At 35.5% G+C, this 25,736-nt stretch overlaps 1 protein-coding gene across 2 annotated transcripts in view; it reads right to left on the minus strand.

The window, feature by feature from the left end:
* g (adaptor-related protein complex 3, delta 1 subunit-like garnet) overlaps nucleotides 1–25,736 on the minus strand; it is a 563,264-nt gene that overhangs the window by 484,342 nt on the left and 53,186 nt on the right. For both annotated transcript variants that reach the window (XM_090410782.1, XM_090410781.1), the window contains exon 3: nucleotides 1,086–1,166. In XM_090410782.1, the coding sequence (XP_090266908.1) occupies nucleotides 1,086–1,166 (81 nt within the window). The remainder of the gene's footprint in view (nucleotides 1–1,085; nucleotides 1,167–25,736) is intronic.

Raw genomic sequence — 25,736 nt, forward strand, 5'->3', positions numbered from 1 at the left:
GTTCTTCCAATTGTACTACGGAGGATTATGCACATAGGTTATTCCTTCCACATCATCCTTTTCTTACGAATCTCTTGCTTAATAAGATTTCACATCCGTTTGACTCCTACTCTAATTGGTCATAATTTCTTGCTTTGTAGTTCAGCATGTAACCTTTTCTGAATGGAACATTCATAAACTTACTCACTTTCCAAGTGAGTACTCCGTGATCACTGTCACCAACCAGAGGCAGAATAGTCATGTCTTTAACTGAAACACCTTCTGACACTATAATCAAATCTAACACTGTTTAACCTTTATTTCCTTCTGTCACATGCTGCTTGAGGAAGTTGTCCTGCAACAGCTCAATAAATTTAGTTTTGTTCTTCTCATGAGATTTTACTGCTACCAATCAATATTTGGATAATTGAAGTCTCCCATTATGATTACTCTTTTTGCACCCATTCTCTCTATTTGGTGATGCATTTCTTCATCACTAGCAACTGATCCACCAGGCCTGGTCTGTAACAACATCCCACTATGTAACTGATTCTGTTAGATTCTACCTCACCTTCCAGATGGCTTCAAATTCACTGACACATTAAATACTATTACTAGTACTACAATCAGTTCTCAACACTAACTGGATTCAATTCAAATCACCCAATATCATTAGCAACACACACACAAACATCCCTACTCTCCTCTCAATACCAGTTAGTACGTCTGATTATGACAGCAAGGTCTCACTAATGTCCACAATCTCAGATCCCAACATAATGATCAAGGCAAAACTTTGCTTCTGATACTCCTATTTGTACATAGACATAAGCTACCTGCATGTTCATTTATATGCTCTTGTCTTCAGTCTGCATGACATAGTTAGACAACTTGCAGATCCTAGCACCTTATACATGGGCGAGTAAATTTTTTGTCACCAGTAGATTAAAGTGGTATTTCTGGAGCCCTGCTAATAATGATATAAATTTATCACACTGGAATAGAAGGACACTTACAAATGGGGAGGATGGATTAAAATGGATCAAAAGAATTGTCGAGTATTCATTATGAATTATAATAATTCATAAAAAAATAAATAAACTTACCTTAAATGTAAATTTTGTGGAGCTCATCACTTCTATGACATTAAATGCTGCCCAGCTGATATCATATCCAAGCATTTGTAGCTGATAAATATAAACAAGATACATAATTATATAAACAAAAGAAAAAAAAGTAATAAGTTAAAATAGCACAAATGTGTTCTTTGTTTAATGCTTGTAAAAGACAGTAGACGTGAAGATATAATTATTCCTTTATATAATACTAGCACAACCTCATCCAAGTTGTTTGTAGCTGATAAATATAAACAAGATACACAATCAATTAAAAAGAAAAAAGAAAGAATAAAAAGTTAAAATAGCACTGCTTTTATTTTTGTTTAATTCTTGTAAAAGACAGTAGGTTCAAATGTGTAACCTCATCTAAGACACACAAGTTTGTAGCTTATCTAATACACTCAATGGACAAAACATTAGAATTGGGAAGTTGACACTGTCATCCCCGTGCAAAATAAAATGTACTCAAACTGAATATAGACGGTAAATAGGCAGACGAGGTCTTCCCAAGTGTATCGCCCCAGGGCAACAGTGACACAAATCCCGTCCAGTTTTGATGTCAGAGGCCCAAGAAGCGTTAGTGAGTAAAGGGTACAGTGTACATTGCATACCATGGACTACAAGAGTTGATGCCTCTAATCGTGTACAACTGTTGATAGCTCATCATTTGACATTACACCTCGCCTGGTGTTGAGACCATCAAAACTGGACCTTTGCACAGTGGATCAGAGTTGTCTGGTCTGATTAATCTGTTATTAGTTGTACCAAACTGACAGAAGGATGTAATGTTGACAGTATGAGACAATGCTGCAGCAGGCATGGCTGGAATTAAATCCAGCATCTGGTGGAGTCAATGCCTCAGAGATTACAAGCTGTTATTCACACTAGAGGAAGACTGATATGCTAATTAGTATCTCTAATGTTTTGTCCATTGACATGCCAGACTGGCTTTGCGATGGTTTGGAGAGCCTTCTCATGTGACACATTAGGTTCCTTAGTGTGTCTGGTGAGGTTCCTAAATGCTACGAGCCACCAGAAAGTGCTGGTTGATCACCTACGCATTCTCGTGGCCTTCGCACATCCTGCAGTTGATGGTCTGTTTCTGTTTCAGAAGGGAAATGCACTACCCCACTGGGCCACAACTACCCAGACATGGTTCAAGGAACACTCATCTGAGTTTGCGACCATCCAGCGGTCCCAAGGTACCCAGATTTAAATCCAATCGAATCTCTCTCTCTGGGATACTGCAGAGCAAGACATCAGATCCATGTATCTGGGACAGACGTCTAATATGTAACTGTAGACAATGCTGCAACAGGCATGGCTGGAATTAACTTCGATATCTGGTGGAGTCAATGCCTCCGAGAGTACAGGCTGTTATTCACACTAGACGACCGAAATGCTATTAGGTATTTATCTCTAATGTTTTATCCATTGAGTGTATATGAGTTACTGAGTTACAAACACAGCAGAAAATCTGCAGTTATAATTGCTCATCTGGACATGGGGGGGGGGTTAATTTGAGGGTTTATTGGCAAGAGCGAAGACCATACTGTGCCAATGCAAAGGTTAGAGCAGCACATAAGGGGTGATAAATACTTCGTTGTACCCTGACATATAAAAATTAATTCAAACTATAGATTAGTTTAAATTTATTTGTATAAATTATACATATATAATATTTATATAAATAATATATATTTATAATTATTTATATCAATTTAAATTATTTATATTTTTATTACTTATTTTCCAACCTATATGCTGCAATAACCTCTTCATCTAACAAAAAAAAGGAAGAAGTCTTGTAGAGTCATATCAGACAAATAGGGTGGATGCAGCAACTATCTGAAGCCAAGTTCAAAGTTTGACAACAGCAGAGATGTAAGATAGTGCACTATCATGATGAAACAATACCTTTTTCTTGGCCATTTCTTGCCTTGTCTCATGAATTTTTTCATTGCTATAGAAGATTAACATAATACTCTTTAAGTATAGTTTCTGGGAAAATTCCCATGTTACTCCTCTTAAACACTATTAATATAATTACGACTATTATAGCCTGTTTTTGTTTAGGAGTATGCCTTATTTTAATATTGGCTAACATTACTCAAAAAAGGGGTATATATATATATATATATTTTTTTTTTTTTTAAAAATAGATTTAATGACTTAAAAACCGAGCTTACTTATAAAGATTTAATAAAATTAATACAACTAGTTTTGGCTTATAATAGCCTTCATCAGGTATTCTTAAAGGAAGAGAATAGTAATAAACATTGAAGTATCTAAAAACTTGAAAATACAGGTAAAATATCGCCACACATAATTGATACATAAAAAAACATATTTTTTCAAGTTGTTCTAACAGACGTGCCATTGTTTATTGCAAGTATGCGTGCAGACTCACGTGAACGCCAATATTGAATAACTGCAGCATGGCTATCTGGGATGTTATAACTCAAATTGTTGTTTAAGTGGACAGGATTCAGAAGTATTTCCCTTGATTCTATAATTTTTCTCTCAAACTCATCATCAGAGCGAAAAATATTTTCTGATCTATCCCAGCAAACGGAGTGGCTTTGTTGATCATCATTAAGATTATTTGAAAAAAAGAATGACCGGATAACGCAGTTGCATGTGATCTTTTGTAAGAGATGTCTCTTTTATGCTCTTCTATTCGTTGCTCAACAGATTTGTTAGTTTGTCCGAAATAAGGGATATTGCAATTGCACCATAGAGTTTGAGAGAAAAATTATAGAATCAAGGGAAATACTTCTGAATCCTGTCCACTTAAACAACAATTTGAGTTATAACATCCCAGATAGCCATGCTGCAGTTATTCAATATTGGCGTTCACGTGAGTCTGCACGCATACTTGCAATAAACAATGGCACGTCTGTTAGAACAACTTGAAAAAATATGTTTTTTTATGTATCAATTATGTGTGGCGATATTTTACCTGTATTTTCAAGTTTTTAGATACTTCAATGTTTATTACTATTCTCTTCCTTTAAGAATACCTGATGAAGGCTATTATAAGCCGAAACTAGTTGTATTAATCTTATTAAATCTTTATAATCTCCGTTTTTAAGTCATTAAATCTATTTTTAAAAATGTATCACAACAACCGAGTTGAAGCATATAATTACACACACACACACACATATATATATATATATATATATATATATATATATATATATTTTTTTTTTTTTTAGGGCATTATGGGTGAGTATAGAAGGCAATTATGGCAGAATAAAAGAGGTGGAAAAATTTTGTACATACCTTGTTTTTGGTTCTATGATGCCTTCCATTTCCAAGATCCTGCCGAAGGTTGTTTATAAAGAGGGGGAGGAACATGGGGGGGGGGGGGTGTTTTGACACTGGGATATAAGTTTGGAAACCCAGATTACTATTAATAATATATATATAAATATATAGATATATATTATTTTGTTTAGGGCTGCATTTTTTGTGTGGGGGGGTGAAACGAGGGGGAAGGGTATCCTTATGTGGAAACTGGGACAGGGGTTAACGGGGTGTGGACCGTTTCGGTCGTCATCTGACCATCGTCAGACCCTTGTCAGAATGAGTGTAGGGCTATGTCAAGGCTGCCAAACTTATTTCCCGCGTCAAAACACACACCCCATGTTCCTCCCCCCCCTCCCCGCTTTATAAACAACCTTCAGCAGGATCTTGGAATTGGAAAGCATCATAGAACCAAAAACAAGGTATGTACAAAATTTTTCCACCTCTTTTATTCTGCCATAATGGCCTAAAAATATATATATATATATATACCCCTTTTTTGAGTAATGTTAGCCAATGTATTAAAATAAGGGTCACTCCTAAACAAAAACAGGCTATAATAGCCATAATTATATTAATAATACTCTTTGTTTATACCTAGTCTAGCCATAAATATGGTTACACCTTGAACAGCACAAAGCTTTAATCTATCAGTAAATCATTTACAGCTTTCAGCACATACAAACCACAAGTATACCGTGGTTTGCATGTGCTGAAAGCTATAAGAGCACTCAATGTTTGCAATGTCTCTCCTTTTGCCTTCATGCACGCACGAAGTCTGTAAGGCCACATATCAGTGGAGGCATGCACAACATCCTGCAGAAATGCTGTCACTGCTCACTCCAAATCCACCTTCAAGCTAGCAATGCTGGGGTGGTGTTTCTTGCAACTTCTCTCCATCTCCAACAAGAATTTGAAGTTCAACAGATTCAGATCAGGACTTCCAGATGGCCAGTTTGATGGTGATATGTTGTCGGGCACATTTTCCTCCTATTACTGTTGTGTGGCCCTCACCTTGTGTGCAGGGGCTGTGTCCTGTTGGAAAGTCCACTGCCTTCCATGAAACAAGACATTGTTCAGGGGCCATACCACAGGTTCCAGAACGGTGTCTTGATATACTCTGGCAGAGGTTTTGACCCCTTTCTCCCAGAAATGCAACTTGGATACCCACCCAATATATCACCCCCTCCCACCAAACCACGTGGCATATACCTAATCATTTTGGTGGTTAAATGAATCTTCAATGGTGAAAATCTTCTTGTCTGTAAAGAGGTTATCTCTGTGTCCATTGTTTATTACTGCTGGAGAAGTGCCTTTGATTTTATCATCCTCTGCCACATAGTTGTGGTGTTAGTGTCCAGTAAAACAATGATAGGCTCTCACCTCCAGGTCATCACTTACTCTGTAAAATTGTACATTGTTCTCTGTAAAACATTCATCTCTCACAACATTTTCTGCATTCTCACGATTACAGCAGAGGCATGCCTTCACAATCCTCACAAGCTGCTGTATCTCCTAATGCAGTGTGATCAACCTGTTTTTTGGCAGCCAGATATGTATTCTGTATTATTATAATGGTTAATAGTCTGATAGACAAACATCCTACTGATCTCGGGTGTTTTCAGCATGTTACAAACAACAACAAGTGGTTGCATTCCTACCTTATGAAGTGCTATTACAGCTACATGGTTCTTATAATTTCCACATTGCATGTTAACCCATACAGCTTGACAACTCTCTCTCTGCACTGATAAACATGCAAATGTTGGCTGCACACAGCACCACTAACAGAAAAGATTGGAATGCCTGAAACATTTTGGTAGTTGCATGATATAAAAATGTCATGCAATCAGCCTATAAATACAACCAATGCATACAATCTATATACAATTCATATACATTTACAATTGTTAATCTATAAAAATTTAAGAACAAAATGAATGCTGGAAGAAAACCGGTGAAATATTAGCAAGTTCAATAAAAAAAATTTTTATTGGTGAGTAAAAAAATAATTTTTTTTTACTCACCAAGAGAGTAAAAAAATAATTTTTTTTACTCGTTTGGTGTCATTCATACTATGAACTGCGATCATGAATATTAAAAGCACTAGAATAGTGACTATGCTCAAATGAAGGCAATCAACTAACACACAATGGATAAAGCACAGAACTCGCACATAGACATATCACCCGTCAGCAAGAACAAATGTGCGAGATGGTCGTGACCTATGCAAAGCTGAGCAAGAATAACTTTCTCTATACTCCCCTTGCACAGACCAAACTATCATAATTTAATTTCAGATTTGATCTGGTAGTTATTACGGACAACTCCAAGGAGTCCTTAGACTCATCGAGGGAGGCCCAACATTATGTCAAGAACAATTATTCAACATTCACACAGTATCTATCATACCTCACCTTGAACTCATTTACAGTCATGGCACCCACAACATACTCTGGCAGCTTATTCCACTCATTTACCACTCTCCAAGTAAAAAACCTAGCTCTAACACCCTTGCTAACCACACTCTTACTAAGCTTCCATGGATGGCCCCTAGTCCTACCACTACCAGTCCTATTCTCAAAAATATCTTCTGAATTAATCTTATAGAAACCCTTTCAGTAATTTGAATGTCTCAATCATATCACCCTTTTCTGCCTATCAACCAATTTCTGCAGCCCACAAATCTTCAATCTTTTCTCATAAGTTTCATTCCATAGGCCTGCTATTATCTTGGTCACTCATCTCTGGATCCTCTCCGCCTCCTCCCCATCAAGAAAAAACCCTGACGCCCATATCTGGGCACAGTAGTCTAGATGGATCGATACAGAGGAACAATAACCTGTTTGTCTCTGAGCAAGTTATTCTTGCTCAGCTCGTTAAAGTGTTTTTCAGCAACCAAGTGATTTGATGAACTGATTTTGCCACTTTTGCTATGTGTCCCCTAAACTTCAACTCCCGAGTTGAAGCTACTTGCCTGAGTTGTTGCTACTTTCTATTCCATAATACTTGCAAAGTGAAAACAATTTCTGTCTTATAATATTCCTGTAATTAGTGTTTGCTGAGATGCTCTCATGAATATGAGAGCATCTCAGCAAACGAGCTGACCTAGCTGCAATATCTACAACCTCATTTCTAGATCCACGACAACATGAGATGTTGTCGTGGATCCAGCATCTAGATACTAGACTTGTTGCCTATAGAGAGCTTTGCAAGTCTGTACAGTAATGCACCTTGTAATGTTTATGTAGTTGGTAGAAGTACTATGGCATGCACCTCAGCAGTCAAGTCTACATTCTGAGATCTGATTAGACATTATACTGACTGAGAAGACAGCAGCAGATCCTACTAGGGATTCTTATTTGCATTCATCTACGAAACATTCACAAATTCAGAGTATTCTGACTGAGCTCAAAAGAGCTGTGGTAGGCAGAGGGGATGTTTGGCTAACTTGTATAAAGAAAAGCTGCATGGGTAGTATGTAGATATGATACAATGGCAGTGCAGTGTTGTTTTCCCTGATATCTAGAGAGCTCTTCTAATGATGCTTTTATTCACAAACCAAAAGGACATATGCAGTTCAATAAGTATTACAAAAATTCTTCCACCATGGACAAAATTAGGCTGGTGTGGGATGGTCTGGCGAGGATTTTATTTTAGTAGCATATAATAAGAACAGCTGTTGACATCACAGTGACAAAGGTGGTTCATTTGACATACAGACTGTGCAGTTTGAAATGCTCTGCTGCAAATCTGGCTGCTTGGTGGATCATGTTCTGATCTGATAAGTGCTTAATATATGTTAAGTAAAGATCATCTGTTCTGCACTCCAAGAGGTGGAAGTTAGGATTGAAAGAACGTGCATTGTTCATGTCCCCATCTATCTTGCATATGGCATATATGAGATAAAAGAGTCAGTTTTTGGTAATTATATTAGCCCTAAACTTGTTCAACTAGGATTATTGGTCCTAGTCGAAACTGGACCAATAATCCTAGTCTTAGTCTAAACTAGGTCTAATTTTAGTCCTGGTCTAAACCTGGTCTTAGTTCTAGCTCGGAGTGAAGACAATATTTGCAGTAAAAAATACATACAGTGTTTTGTGTTGGAAGACTTGAACCATTTGCAAGTGTACACTTTGTAAGATGATCTACAGAGATCTATCTGCAGCTGTCTTTCTATGAGTGTCATATATTGCCTCTACACAAATGACTTTATCCATAGTTGGAGAAAGTTGTTCAGTTATCAAGGTAACCTTGATTGCAAAAAACCTGACACTAAAAACTGAATTTGTGGGGCTCCCTCTGCTTGGGTATAGGAGTGAGAGAGAATTGTTCATACTTAGAAGATTCAGTTCAATAAAAAGTTCAGAAACAGAAGGAAGATTCCTCTGAGACAAAATTGTTATAATCTATTATTTTGTTCTTACTTTATTTTAATTTGGTTATATAGAGATCTATGTGTACTTCTGCCACTTAGATTGTCACATGTGCGAATTAAATTAACAAACGGATTGTCTCTGAGTAGAGCCAATTCCTTAGCTGCAAAAATCTGGAGTTACCTCCTCTTAAGGTCCTGGGAAAATTTATTTGTTCCGCTGTGCCACCCAGAGCCCTTAGATTGGAAAACTTCTCCGTTAAGGAGTGAACTCTCAGACAGGCACTTGATCAATCGTTCTACATATATACTTAGTTTCCAAATATCAATACCTTCTGTATTTAACCTTCTTTGCAGTCATGGTCTTAACTAAACAATTAACTTCCGCTTAGGCCTGAACTTTAATGAGTGGTGCATTGGCTTCAATTAAATCAGGCAACTAATTAGATAAAAGCACAAGGGTTTATTAAGAAAATTCATATTATACATTTTGGCAAAATATTTACACTTAATTAAGCTAACATATTCCTAGATTAGAGAAATTAACATGTGATAAACTGTAATCTATACAGTAAGACCTTATCAAGAAACATTACTATCGAACTTTAGTGGTTTGCCCTTTCAATTCCTTTATCTACAATTTCCTACAGGCATTAGTTTAATTATCTGTACTTAAGGTTATGCTATAACACATCAAACCTAATTAACATTCACAACATACACTGAAACACATAACTAGATCTGAAGCATTCATCTTTTTGAATATATATTACAGTCCTACCTATAAATTAATTAGAGTACTATTAATGAGTGTCCTTGTTCTTTAACACACAACGACTCTTCTTTTTCATACAAAATTAACTAAAGGTTTGTACTTGACCAGATCCTTTATTTCATCAAGCTTTTCTCTCAACCTTTAATTTCTTGTCTTCAGATTAACTCTTTGTCCGGACTGTTGATTCTCCTGGGCCTGGCTTGGATCTTGGTATAACGATCTTTCCTCTCTGGTGTAGATGGGAATAGTTTAGCCCAGGTTGGACCAAATGGTACTGCACATCGATCAGCTTATGCAGGCTTTCTCAGCACACTGACAAAACTGCACTCATTTAGCTCGCTACCTGGCCGCTACTTCTCCATCTGTACACAGCTACGTTGAACCTTTCATTTGCTAGTCATTGTGAATGACTCAGGTGGCAACCCTTGAATAACGGGCACCTATGTCAAACCCGAAAGCGAGAACAAGAGCAAGAGAGCTTTGCTGGATGGTCCCAGCTCTTATAATCTACTCCTAACGGCAACCCTTTTTGTGGCACGTATTTCCACATGTTACTGAATTCTTCTGCGAGTGGATCTTGCCTTCTCCTGTAGCGTCTTCCGAGAACCCCACGCGCACATGTGCTCTGTGTGTACGTGACTGCTTTAGGCTATTTCACTAATCCCAGTGTCTGGCTCGCAAACTTTGAACTTGTATTACTACTTGGCTACACATAATTTACAAAAACTTTCTTCCATTGCTAATATACAAGTCAGGCAGTAATTTCACATATATATATATATACACACACACACACATACATACTTATCAAAATTTGTCAAAATACATTACTTTACAGATTTTTAAGTTATTCAAATTTTTACCTAGATACAAGCATATTCCCTTTGTGTTTTAAACTTGTTAAATCCCAAATGAGATAGTTCTTATTGAAATATCTTCATTCAAGATTTAACAAAATTTACACAGGTCACTCAGTATTTCAAATCTCCAAGCAGAGTTGTCCACTTTTTTCCATGTCAAAGAAAATTGATACTCAGCACTAGTGTTTTAGGAAGACTTGGACTAGACATTCAGCTGGTGAATGATATTTGCAGAAGCCAGATAGAGAAATTGGATAACAGTATATTGGAATTTTTAGTTCCTTTTAGTTCCAGATGAAAATGTTTGAACATTTTATAACAGATACTATCTGGACCAACAGATGTTGCACAATATTTAAGCAAAGATGCATTCAGTTTTTGTTTCTGAATTATGCAATGAATGGAAATCATAACTAGATAAATAACTCACTACAGATTTACTACTAATGTAAGAATTTTTATTTGACACAAAATTTTCACCCTAGTATGAAGAGCATCTTCAAGCATGACTTTCAAATTAAACAAGGAGAAGAGAAAACTAGAAAATTTAATGATGAATACTCATGAGTTACATGTACATGATATAGAGTTCTATGTTCTAAAATACATTAAGGTCCAAACTGTACAAATTTAAACAAGACAAAGTATTAATGAGAAAAACTACTGCATACAGAATATGTGGAGAAGTACTATTTCCCATAATAGGAATAATTTCAATCCATCACTTGAGTTCAGATTCAGACAGTGTCTTGATAGGTTTCACAATTATCCTTCTACAAGCATACAAATGACTAACATGTCAAAATAAACTTTACCAGCAAATTGAGAATACAACCATAGTTAGTCTTCTTTTTCTAACACTTGCTAAGCACTTGGCAATGATTCGAACAACACCTACTGGACAGCATCTCTCCTAAACCATCCTTATGGTACAGGTGTGTTGATGATGTCCTTGCTATTTGGATTGGTTCCCTCAGAGAACTTCAAGATTTCATCACAAAAATTAACCAAAATTCACCACCACATTCAGCCCATTTTTGAGAAGTGAATCAAATTGCCTTGTTCAGCCCATACTGAACTTCATATTCATGCTCTTCTGCATCATCATTCTTGTCAAAAATCTGGCATCATTACGACACTGGTACATCAAGCTCCCTGTGGTGTGCTCTACTAAAGCACTGTTGTCTTGGGAAATAACTTACATCAGGTCCTCCACCTTCCTTGCTAATGGCTTTAATGAGTCCTATGTTAACCACAGGTCCGTTTCTACATTTTGCGGGGCCCCCTGAAAGTTAGTAACATTTATGGAAATTTTAACGAGAAATTGGAAGAATATCTCGTTAATTAATTAAATCAAATATGAAAAATATTTATGCACATAAAAATGAACAAGTATGCACTTTAGCATCAATTTAAGTAAAGGGAAAAAATTAGTTAAAAAATAAAGCAAAGTTGGTCAATTGGTAGAGCCTCTGCTATTAATCGCTCGCAAAAACTTAATCACGTTTGAGTGCAGTTAATAGTTGGAAGGGAATCAATCATTCGATGGTGTTGGCACACTCTCCCTCATTGAGTCTTTGGACTCCCTGGAGGTGTCACATAATAATAATAAATGTGTTTGTATGTACATGATATATTATTTTATTATGTAAGTACACATTATCATATAATATGCCAGAACAATGATTTATTTAATAATATAAATAATGATATAAAAATATGAAAATAATATCCATTTTTACTATAAAGAATGAAATATATGTATAACAACTTATAAGATTTAAAAGAAATCTTAATATATTAAATTTCATTTAACCTAATGCGCTTATCAATAAAATCATTTATAACGCTATCAAAATTCAAATTTTTTGCAATTTCATGCTCTATAGATATAGATATTATTGCCAGGGACAACAAACGTTCTTGAGACGTTTGAAGATCGCAAATAGGTTTTTATTAATTTTAATTTGGAAAATGACCTTTCTGCTGATATGATCGTAACTGGACTGGTCAATAATATTTGAAATGTCGTAGTAATATCTGGATAAATATCCCACGAATTATTTGCAATTATGAATTTTCAAATATTAATGGGTGCATCTTCTGGAACAATATTTCTAAAAATAATTAATTCATTGTAAAATTCAGATTTATCAATATCTGTATTTAATTTCTGATACAGCTGTTTGCAGCAAAATTTTAATCCATTTTCTGTAATTTTTCTTATTAATTTCATATCATAAAGAAATCCAAATGATTTTTCGTGAATTTCATACAATTCTAATCTTTTTTTTTTTTGTTGTTGACAGATTGTAGAGCAATATCTAAAATTACAAAAAAGAAATTCATCCTAAAATTATCTTTCTTATCACCTATGTGCGAGTCATCAGACGTTTCATAATCAAAAAATACTTTTCTTCGACGTACTCGACTTTCTTTAAATTTAATTTCTAATAGATTTGACAGATCTTTAGCAATCTCAAAACAGCTATCAATTCCTGATATTCTCTGCTCTTCAAAGTACTGCACTAACTCTTTAACATGCTTAGTTGCTACGTCTATGGGAATTTTTGCATTTTGTAATATTTTACTTGCTAAATTAACTTTTGACAAAAGCTCATACCAAATTACAAGGCTTAGGATAAACTCAAATGAAGCTATTTGTTCATATATTGAAACCACTTCTACTTTGATAGTATTATCTGATGCAGTTTTAAATAATTCTTTTAGTGCATTTAAAAATTCTGTAATTTGAAAATGTACAGCTCTAACTGATTCTATTCTACATTCCCATCTTGCATCACATAACGGTGTTGGTGTTAATTGTTTAACAAATTTCCTTAATATGTCCCAACATGAAGTTGAGGCAAAATAAATAAATCTAATAAAGATTGAAAACTGCTATTGAAGAAAAATTCTGATGTCGGATAACCTAAAACTTTTTTTTAGGTTATCCGACATCCGATATTTTTTAAGATATTTTGCAAGTAACGTCACATAAAAAAATTGCCATGACAGTATATACTTACTTGTGCATAAAATCATAAACTAAAATCAAAAAACTCCTTAAAATTATTAAAAACACCTGTTTTAAAATGTGCTTTTCCCTATTTAACACTATGTTGTACGATATTGTTATATATCTTAGAGTATCACGCTCAAATACTACCGCTACGATCTTATTTCGCTTACTATAACAACAATAGTTGGTTATAAAATTATATACATATATTTTTCTATATAATATTTTTTATATAATAATTACAATATTAATTTATATAATAATTAAAAAATTAATTGATTTTCTTTTTTCAATTTTTTGCGCTTTGTGGGGCCCTGTTCCACCGCACAGTTCGCACACCCATGAATACAGCCTTGGTTAACCAAGTCATTAATAACTATAATTTCCTTATCATTTGCTTCCCAAGAGATGGTCCACTATGTTACCATTCCTTACATTAAGGGTGTCTCTGAAGGAATAACTACCAGCTTAGATAAGTTGGCCTACAGGTTTGCTCTATTAACAAAAGTTATGTTTTATTTTAAACCTCTAGCCCACCCTCAAAGCCTATCAATGGTGAAAATTCCATGCCAATGTAATTACCATATTTTGGCAAAAATGGTACAGTTTTGTTGGCTATTCATCATGATGAACACCTCAATTACAATAAAGTCCATAAACTAGCGCAGTGGGACTTGCAGAACATGTCATCTCTACCAAATATTGAATCCTTCAGAGGAAGATTCATATATATTCACTGGGCATCCACAGATGCTGTATGGTCACCTCCTTGCTCGGTGATGTGCCACACCAGGCCTCGCCATGTAGTTCTGTTGTATGATTTTCTGGAGGTTTCAACTCTCTGAAGATCAGTCACTCCACATACATCACCCATCCATCTCATTGACATTCTACCCATTCCTCTTTTTCCAGGAACTTTACCTTCCATTACTGTTCTGAGAAGTCCTCCTTCCATCCTTTCTAAGGGACAGAGGACAGGGGCAACCCCACACGGAAAAAAAAAAAAAAAAAAAAACGTGTTCAAAATATTTTAACTTTCTTCTGTCAATATCCTTAAGGAACCTCAAATTTTATTCTATTGAGCTTTTCTAACACCTGTTCATTTGTTCACCTTTCAGTATATGATATCCTCAACAGCCTTCTGTAACACCATGTCTCAAAAGCAGCTATTCTTTTCTGACTTCTTTAAGTTCCAAGTCTCACATCCATAAGTCACTGTTGGAAAAACAACTGCAACCAAAATCCTTAAATTTGTTCTCATAGAGATCGATCCATCTTTACAGATTTTAGATAAGTCTCTGACTTATTTTAGCTATTCCTAATCTTCTGAACAGAAATTCTTCACATCAATAATGTGTCCCAGGTACTCAAACTTGATGATGTCCTCAGTTCTTTCTCCATCAAACACTTGTTTCTCAAGAGCTTCCTTGTTTGTATTTCCTTTGAGAACCATAATCTTTATCTTGCTAAGATTGAGCTGACCTACTCTGTTATTACTGATCTTATTAACTTTATGAAGAATTTGTTCTAGTTCTTCCTTGTCATTACAGAGGAGTATGGTATATCAGCATACCTCAGATTACTGATCAATCTACCAACTATTCTAATTCCTGTCTTAAGCTTATCCAATGCTTCATGCACGATGTTCTCAGCATATATACTAAGCAAGTGAGGAGAAAGTAAACATCCTTGCCTGACTCCCTTTCCAACCTGAAGCCAATCAGTTAATCCAACACCTGTTTTTACCATGGCTTCTAGTTCCCTGAACAAATTAGCCTCAACACCTGATAATTTGTTGAAGAAAACCCATTCTTTTCATTACTTCCCATAGTTTCACATGTTGAACACAGTCAAAAGCTTTAGAGTAGTTTAAGAAACACACTACCAGAGGGAGTTTAAATTTTTTATATTTTTCTATGATCTGTCTAAGGCAAAGGATTGGTCTCTGGTGCCCTTACCTTTCCTAAAACCTGCCTGTTCCTCAGGCATCTCTGCCTCAACTTTGGCCTCAATCTTATTTAGCATGATCTTCAATAAACTTTTGTTGTTCTTGCAAGAACTTGCAAGTTTTATAGTTCTTGCAAGCATATCTCCCTTCTTATGTAGTGGTATGAAAACAGACTTCTTCCAGTCTCTAGGTCATGATCCCGTCTCCCATATCCTTGTAATCAATCTATGAAACACTCTTACCCCCCCCCCCCCGTTGGCCTTAACTCTGTTGGAATTCCATCTGCACCTGGGGGCTTATTGCTGTTAAGTTGCTTAACTGCTCTTTCACGCCTAAATGGAGAAGGTTCCAAATCAGAATTTTCCTGGGGAGAAGGCTCCTCCAAAAAACTGTTGTACAGTTCCTCACTTAGTATAAAACTTTTCCTTGTCCTGACTGATGGCTCCTCTGACTTCTCTATGTAATCTCTTATATTCTTCAGTCCCTATGTCTCTTTGTTTTTCCAACTACCTTCTTTTGATTAGTTTCCATGTTGAATCTCATATCCATGGGTCTCTTGATCTTCTTATTTGGGCCATGATACTTCTTGGCTGTATCCTGTATTATCGCCTTGACTCCTTCCCAAAGTATTTCTGGTGAGTTCTCCTCATTGGTCTCCAAAAAGGAAGATTAAGGTCCTTCAAAAAAGTAATTATCTTATGGAAAGCTTATACAAAGAGAGTTTTGAAACCGTGCTTCATCATCCAAATCTGAACAGAAATCAACTGAAATCATTCCTATTATGAGAATAGTACTTCTCAAAACACAGACAATAGTTGATTTTTTTTAAAATTAATACTTTGTCTCTCTCTTTTTTTTTTTTTTTTAAATTTATACAGTTAACGTATTTTAGATCATGCCACACTATACAATCTACTACACCTTGGGCGATTTCATTTTTCAGTCTTTCATTTATATTTTCTACTTGTTTAATTTGAAGGTTAAAAGTTATACTGAAGATTTCCTAAGGCAAAAATTCAATGTTAAATAAAATATATTACACAAGTATTTGTAGTCAGTTGTTACTTACCTGGTTTTGTGATGGCCTGTTGTAATCTTTCATACCATTCAGTTGAATAGAATTATAAAATTTGGTGTTTTTCTACTTTGCTCTTTGGGAATAGGAACTCAGGAAGGTAAGAAGATACTGCTAATGCTTCAGTAAAAATCTCTGAGATTATTTGCAACTGCTTTTGGGTTAGCAAGTGTACATTCATAGTGTTCAAGGAATGAAAGTATCGTAGATGGGTGGGTATATCCTTCATTTCCTGAATTTATCCCATACCTTTTTGGTGTTGGCTGATATGGTCACAGAGAATGAAAACTGGATCAAAGAGTCCTTTTGGCTCTAATGACAGATATATCTTGCATGGCCATGTTTGAAAGCAATGAGATTTATTGTTGTAGGATAACAAAGCTTGGAGTAACTTGGAGAAGTTACTCCAAGCTTTGTTCTGAACTTACTTGGCTGCTGTGCATTCAAGCATTCCACCATAGGTTATGGTGTAGATAGGTTTTGAGCCCCCTTCACAAATTCATAACAATGCACTTTTATTTATCTATCTATTTATTTATTTAAAGCTGTATAAACTGGGAGATCTCCATGCGGCCTTCTAAGGAATGCAGAGAACTGACCAGGACTTCTGTCCTAATGTCCAATCCTCACTTTCTATTAGTGCACCCTGTTAGATATCTACCTGGATACTGAAGGAACAAGGATGGGTTGATAATTTGTGATTGAGCCAATCAAATTGTATTCTTATTGGTTTAAGCCACAATTTAAACCTCTACCAAGCACGTCCTTTGGGTGGCAGATGAGGGAAGCCCAAGGGGGCCACTCTGAATAATGAATAAGGAGCTGTAGACCACTGTAAAGATGCCAGCAAGTAAAAGAAGAAAAGCCCCCAGTTCTGTGCAGCTCTTTGCAATCCCACCAAGTTGGTGGTGAGGAACCTTCTCCATTTAGGCATGAATTTGAAAGAGCAGTTAAGCAACTTAACAGCAATAAGCCCCCAGGTGCAGATGGAATTCCAACAGAGTTAAGGCCACGGGGAGGTAAAGAGTGTTTCATAGATTGATTACAAGGATGCTAAGAATCTCACAGAGGAAAGTAGACCACTATCTGAAAATTTGACCTTACTGATTGGTTCTTTCAACACTAATTATCTTCAGATTCCCATACTGATTTCCTGTTGTGAGAAGTGCAAAATATAAAGTTTGATGTCCTTCCTATTTGTGAAACCCAAAGCAGCTCTGAATTAACAGCAAAATGGAACAATGGCAACCAACTCTTCCTGAGAGCTTCAGATAACACTACAAGGGTTGCAGAAGTTGGCTTCATCATAAATGAAAAGCTAACTAAAAATATCATTTCTTGCACAATCCATTCTGAAGGACTAGGAACACTAAAATTAAAAATAGGAGAATCAGTAACAATAAAAATAATAATAGTCTATGCACCTACTTCAACAGCCAACAAAGAAGAAATAGAAAACTTCTATGAACACCTACAAGAAACATTACAGAAGAAAATGACATACACTATAGTGCATGGGGATTTCAATGCAAAGATCAATACAGGACCTTGTGAAAAAAAATACACTGGACCATGGGGGAAAGGGGAAAGAAATGAACAAGGCAAACCTCTAGCAGAATTTGTTGAAGCGGAAAGGTTTTATTATGAACAGTTTTTTTTTTAAAAAAAGAAAATTGAATAAAGATGGACGTATTAAAATAGAAATGAAAAATGGAAAAAACCTGGGTTTTTTCCATTTTTCATTTTTATTTTAATTCTCCCACATTGCCAAAAACCCCTCCCACACACACAGTAGTTTGCACATTGCAGAAAGAAGAAAAGCCACAACACCCAGAAAAAGGTATGTGTAAATTTCTCTTCCTTTATGCTACATATATTTATTAGTAATTATACATCTACAATGCCCTAAGAATCCGTGAGTAAAAAGCCAATGACATTTAAACAGGGGCACTCCTAAACAGAAACAGGCAAAATAGCCATAAATATAATAGTTTGTAAAGTGCAGTAACATGGGAGTTTTCCCAGAAATAATATCCATAATGTCTTTTTGTATATTTTCTACCAATATAGAAAAGATAGTTTAGAATATAAAATTATCTGTAAACAACTGAGACAGAATATCAAAGACGACTATAATATATATATATATATATATAGATTGACAAAATTGGCAGAAGCAGCTAGGCCCCGCAGCAACCTAAAAAAAGTAGAAAAAGAAATAAATCTAAAGCAACCACTACCATTGGCCTTCATAGACAATCAAGGAAACAGGCACACAAACAGAGGTGAAATGGAAAGAATAATAAAATCGTTTTATGAGGAACCTTCATCATCATCATCATCTTCATACCCTTTTTTACCTTGCGGTGTCAAGGGTCCATTGATCATCGGACCTCAATCCGTTTACAGGATAAGGTGGTCAGCCCTATGCCCCGGTATATCCTATGGCCGGTAGTGTTAAGTTCTCAAGGCCAGTTTGCCTGTTGTGCGGGATGAAAAACCCCAGAATAAACTGAGGAAAAAACCCTGCTGCCCACGCCCAAGACTGGCTAACTTGGCTATGGCTGAGGAAGATCCTTCAGCTCCTCACGTCACCAACGGAATCGAACCTAGGACACTCCTTCCCCAGGCATATGGTTGCGATGCGCAAAGCCACTAGGCTAACCGCGCGGACATGAGGAACCTTTACTCATCTAAACATGTAGTAACAGCTCCAATTTTAATCTAGAAAATTTGGAAAATTTTCTAAATGAAAATTTGGAAATACCATCTGTCCTACCTGAAGAAGTAAAAATGGCTATCCACCATAAGAAAACTGACCGATCACCAAGAATTGGCAGTATAAAATCTGATGAATTAAAAATGGGTGGAGAAGTACTCTTTAAAGCGCTAGCAGAAAGATTTACTCATATATACAATTAAGGAAAGCACCTACTCAATGGAAAACATCAAAGACAATAATTCTGCATAAAAAAAGGTAATAAAGAAGACATCGTAATTACAGACCTGTCTGTCTATTATCACATACATATAAAATATTTGCCAAAGTCATCCTAAATATAATACAAACGTCCATCAATGAAAACGGCTGCAGATTGGTTTCAAAAGAGGCTTTTCGGCAATACACAACATTCAATCTATTACTCAACTAACAAAATGATGCAGAGAATACCACATGCCACTATGTTTTCTTTTTATAGATTTTAAAAAGGCATTTTAAAAATGCAGTATTCCAAGCTTTAATAGAACAAGAAGTAGAAACAGCATAGATCCAGCTCATAAAAGATATTTACAAGGCACAACAAATTTCAATCCTTTCAATCACATGATTAAAATTAACTTAAGTAGAGGAGTACATCAAGGTGATGTACCTAATCTCTTATCTTATCACCTAATCTCTTCACATCTACTCTGGACAGCATCGCTCGAAAAACTGACATGAAATGTGGAATAAACATTGATGGTAAAATGTTCAATATTTTATTATTCGCTGATGATGTGGTATTAATATCTCACTCCCTGCCAAACTCTTAGAAGATGTTGAATGACATAAGCCAAAACTGCCAAAAAATTGGATTGGAAATACATCCAGAAAAGAAGATGGATGAAAAATTAATACAGCAATCCCTCGATTAATGCGTCATTTTTTTCGATACCCAAATTCAATTAGTGCGCCTCTAAAATTCGATTAGTATGCCTATATACATCTTAAAAATAAATGTTACAGATTTTAAAATTTTTCAATCTATACATTTTTTATGGCTAACTATTTTAAAAAATCACTCACCAGGATGAAAAAATTTAGTTGCCGATTTGAAACATTTTACAAAGTTATTTTTTAATGGCACACTATGTAAAAACTCAATGTAGCTTAAAAATATCAAAGCGCTTTACATCAATTTTTACGTAAGTCAAGTTCCATGAGAATGTTGTAAAAATAACTTGTTTGTCTCTGTATATTTTATAGTAGATGTTTCTGTAAATAGCCCTTTGGAAATTAACTGTATATACTCCTTTAATAAGAATATGTTAGAGTGTTAAAAACAAAGCCAATGTTTTGCCGCCAGAACTGTATGTAATAGATCTACATGGCAGCATAAGAAAGGTTGTTTATGAAATTTTGTATGTATGTGAAAGGCTTACAAGTTCTGCATGTAAACACCTTCGAAGTCAGTCTGAAAGGTTCAAACAACTTTCCAATGGCCGGCAACTTACAATCAAAAGATAGCAGAGAACAAAGGATGGACTGAACTTGAAACTTAAGATGAAAGAATCATGCCAAATTCTTCGGGGGTTACAACCTTCGTGCGAAGTCTAAGAGAAGGATAATAAAAAGGGACTGAGCCAAGCATAAAGGTTCGAGACATCGCTAGAGAGAGTCAACTTCCAGGCCAGAGAGATGGCTACAAGACGTTGCCAAAGAAGGAAAGGCTTCCAGTCATCGCCAGAGAGAGGGAACAGATTTGGGAGTCCATAAGTCAGTTGGCGGCAATTACAGTCATTGGAGACGGCTGTTCGAGCTATTAGAGACTGCAGTTGTCCAGGCATTTTCGGCAAGCCAAAGCAGAGGAGAAGTTCCAATCGCCGGAGTCAAGTTTCCAGTCCAGAGAGAGGGATCCTGGTAAGACAGTTGGAGGCAGTTTGAGTTAGTGGAAGTGGAAAATTCAAGAAATTTCGAGATGGCAGACAAAAGCGGCAGTCGTCCAGGCATTTTCAGTGAGCCCAAGCAGAGAAGAAAAGGTGAGGCAAATTACCCTAAGCAGATTTGCTCGGAAGCTTTTTGCCATGGGAGAAGAACATTTTGTCCGAGCTTATGAGTACCACAGGTCTCTGTTTACAGACTGCTATTTTTCCAATGAGATACTACTGAAGCCAAATTTCCTGAAGAGAGCTCGAGTTCTGAATTGAAAGAATTGCCACAGAACTTTTAGTGAAAGACTTTTAACTGAATGTGCGATACAGAGCCTTTGTAAGTTATATACATTTGTACAATTCCTCTTATAATGTGTTTTACTTGGACACTTAAGATTTAGATTAACAGTAACAAGAAGTGTCATTAAGAGAATCTATTGACATATTTGAAGCTGATATAAAGCTTGTAAAAAGTAACTTAACAGAGAGGTAGCTAAACTCTTTGCAAGTAAACTAGGAGTTTAATAAGTGAAAATTGTAAGCAGAGAGTAAATAAGTTTTTGAGTTAAAGAAATTAATTAATGTTGAAGTGTAAAGGTTCTAATTTATGCTAAAGAATTTTTATAGATGGATAGAGAAAGCAATCTCCCTAATGTTTAAATTCGTGTATATTTCATAGTAGTGTAAATAAAATGCGTTTGATTTTTTTTGTTAAAAGAGTGCTGCCTGATTGTTATGTACAACTGCACTGTTTCTAAATAAATCGGACTTGTGAGTGGGAAACTAAGTGAGATAGCTGAAGCGTAAAGTTAAGCAAAAGAATAGACCATGACTGTTTATGTAAAGTTTTACTGAAGGAAATTGTGTTAGAAAAAGAGAGAGAGAAATCTGCCATCCGTATTATTGAGTTTTATGCTAATTAAATGATATTAGTGGTGCAGTCTAAATTAAATAAATTTTCTAGTATCTTGGGCATAAGACTCATAGTGCGAAAGGTAGTTAAACATAGCACGTAATAATATAAGCAAGAAAGATTCAGAGAGAGAGAGAAAGCGCACACAGCTAAATTAGAATAACGGCATAAAGATATAGATAACATATAGAAAGTATAGAGCAAAAGCATTACAAGTAATAAAGAAATAATAACATATGATTAATGGCACAGCATTCGTTTACAACTACACTATTTCCATGTACACTATGTTCCAAACTTATTGCCAAAATTTATGTCATCTGCTTTTATGATCAGCATTTTGCTGATCATATCTCTTGCAATTGTTTTCCTTACTATTTTAAATTATCTTCCTAACCCTTAATCATGAGTAAAAGAATTAGTGAATAAAAAACAGAAGTGTGATAATGATTTGAAAAGTAATCTGATTGGAAGAAAACTTGAAATAATAAAGAAAAATGAACAAGGCAAGTCCAGAACAAAGATAGGACAAGAACACAAAAATGGGTGAATCAACTGCTGAATACAAAGAGAAAGGTAGGTCTACTTCAAGTTCATCATGCATGCACTCAAATTCAAAGTATCATAATGATTGAATTAGAGAGACTTCTTTTTACATGAATCAAAGATTGTAACCAAAAATGGATACCGCTAAACACTGGCCTTATTAAATCAAAAGCATTGTCTCCTTGTAACCTGGAAAGAAACGGCTATCAATGATGGAAAAGAAGAGTTCCACATTAGTGCATTTCAAAAAGAGAAATAGCCTACATAATTGTTCTAATCACAGGTAAAGCTGCAAGTGCAGATAAGGAGATATCCAGAGATTTTGAAGATAATTGTGTAAGAAGGAGACTATTGTGATCAACAAATATTTTATGTCGATGAAACCGGCCTTTTTTTTTTTCTTTTTTTTTTGGAAGCGAATACCTTCCAAGACTTTTCTAGAAAAATCAGAGAAATCTCAGCCCAGTTATAAAGTCGCAAAGTCGAATGAAATTACTGCTAGCAATATGCGAGCCGTTTGGTAGCACATTCTTCCACATTGTGCAAATGATTTTAGGGGCTTTTCAAATGAATCTAAGTTAATTAAATCTCATTCTGAGAAGTTGAGTGATTCTGACCTGCTAAATTTAGATACACAGTGGGAAGATCCTGAAAAATATGAAGAAAATTTAATCACTGACAAGCCCAAAGAGGTTTCACAGAAGCAATGTGAAAATAGTTTTCGTACAATCGAAGTTTTTAAGCAGCAATACTTAGAGACTGACCCTGGTGAAAATTTGCAGAAGAGGCAATAGGGCCATACTGTCAGTTGTATGAAAAAAAGAAACAGAATGCCCACTAAACTGCGTTAGCTCAATTCTTTGTTAAGAAGCAGAATAATAAATTTATATTCTGAATATGTTTTATCATCTTTCAGCTTCATGGTTTTCCTTTAACTAGGCCCTGAGACATACTCTAATTCTTTCATAAAAAAATTAGGGTCAAAAAAGAAATCTGAGGAATGAATTATACATTTTCCCATAGGTTATTATATTCAATTAGTGCATTTTCGATTAATACCCCTGTTTTAAAGAACGCATTAGGCACATTAATAGAGGGATTGCTGTACTGTAAAGATTATACAATCAATCTAGAATACCACAACATCGAAAAAGTTGAAGATTACATCTACTTGGACAGTCCATAAAAATAACGACATATCAAATGAAATAGCAAGGAGAAAAGAACTGCTTGGATGGCCTTCAACAAAATAAAATCAACAATTACCAACCAAAACACAGATAAAGAAATAAGAGTGCATTTTTTCAATAGTCACATCCTACCAGCATTAACTTATGAGAGTAAAACATGAAACACAACTTTAAAAGAACAAAGCTTAATAACAACTCAACATGCAACAGAAAGAAGAATGTGCAATATAATTAAAATAGACCACGTAAGACACACAGAAATCAGGAAGAAGTCCGGACTTAAAGATGTAATAAAAGCAATCCACAATAACAAAAGTAGATGGGCATATGGACAGGACATCTCATCAGAATGAGAGACAACAGATGGACAGTCAAAGTAACAAACTGGTATCGAAGAGATACCAAAAGGAAACCTGGAAGATTGGCTTTAAGGTGGAAAGATCCAATGATCAAGAAAGTTGGAAAAAAATGGAGAAGAAAGGCTCAAACGGGAATAGCTGGACTCTTTACAACCTGCAGTCATGGAGAAATCCTGAGAGAAATCACAGGTCCATCAAGGTAAACAGCATGTTCCAACATAAAAATGTGCACAAATTCACATGGTGAGGATATGCAAGAATAATAAGAAAAGTCCTATTGACTATGTTATGATTAATAGCAATGTTTCCCACTGGTTCAGGAAGGAAGAGTATACAGATGATTTCAAATAGACAGTGATCACTATTTGGTTTTGAGCAGGATAAAACTGAATTTCATATCAAAAAGAAGACCATGTAAGAAAGTTTTAAAACAAAAGTTGAGCAGTTGTCAAAGATGAACTGTAGACTCAAACACACAAATATCATTCAAGAAAACATGAAAGAATTTGAAAACGAGAAGCCAACCTTGGAGATTCAGTGGCAAATCCTGAAGAAAACCAACATGCCGCTGACTGATTCAGCCAGAGGCCTGTGGCGAGATCTGTAAGGATAGAAAAATCAGAAATCCATGTTGGATTCAGGATGTTAAAGGGGCAGTCAAGGAAAATAAGTACGATATATCGAAAGTTCCCGGCAAGTCAGTCAGTCAGCTTATGCTCTTACAGAATACAGAGAAAAATGTAAGAAAGCCAAGCACTATGTAAAACTTGCTAAACAAAACTCATGGGAAGATTTGGATGAGAGTATAGAAAATAAACATCGGGAAGTGGCAAAATATTCTGGAGACTATTGAAAAAGACTAGAAATGAAGGAAAGAGCACTGTAAAAGTAATCAGATGATAAAAGTGACATGAAAACTGAAGACAGAGATATTCTGTCTGGAATAATTACTTTTAAAAGATTGCTAAATGAAACAAGTGGTGTCAGCACAGTGGTAGAAAACTCCCAACAGGAATGCAGTCAGGAATACATATCCATTCAGAGGTGCAAATTCCAGACGACTGAGCAGAGCTTCCATAGTACCCATCTATAAAAAAAAAAAGGAAATAAAACAATGCGAGAATTACAGAGGTATTTTGTATTTCCCTACTGAGTGTTCCTGGTAAGATTTATGCAAGTACAGTACAGCAATCCCTTGATTAATGCACCCCCGATTAGTGCATCATTTTTTTGCATTGCAATATCATATTAAAAACGAGGATATTAAGAAAGAAATTGACATTGTTAGCATCAAGAATGTGTTAACAGAGCTAATCTCGGGTGGTATGGGAGAGTGGAACAGAATGGGAGAGGAAAGATTAGCAAAACAACTGTTTTCTGCCCAGTTGGCAGGAAAAAGACCCAAAAGAAGACCAAGATATAGGTGGATTGATACAGTAAAAAGTGTCTTAGAAGACAGAAATATAAGATCTGACAATGTTGACAGAGCTTGACAGGTAACAGATTGAATTCGAGTAAAAGAGTACATAGGAAATTAGTAACAATGTAAATTTTTCATGTAGTACTATCATATCCTGTACACCCCTTGAGGGTGTATGTCAGGAATTTGACAATGATGATGAAGATATATAT

Source organism: Typopeltis vanoorti, chromosome 20 (assembly GCF_054136105.1).
Source record: "Typopeltis vanoorti isolate ZY-2024b chromosome 20, IOZ_Tvanoo_1.0, whole genome shotgun sequence".
Lineage (NCBI taxonomy): Eukaryota > Metazoa > Arthropoda > Arachnida > Uropygi > Thelyphonidae > Typopeltis > Typopeltis vanoorti.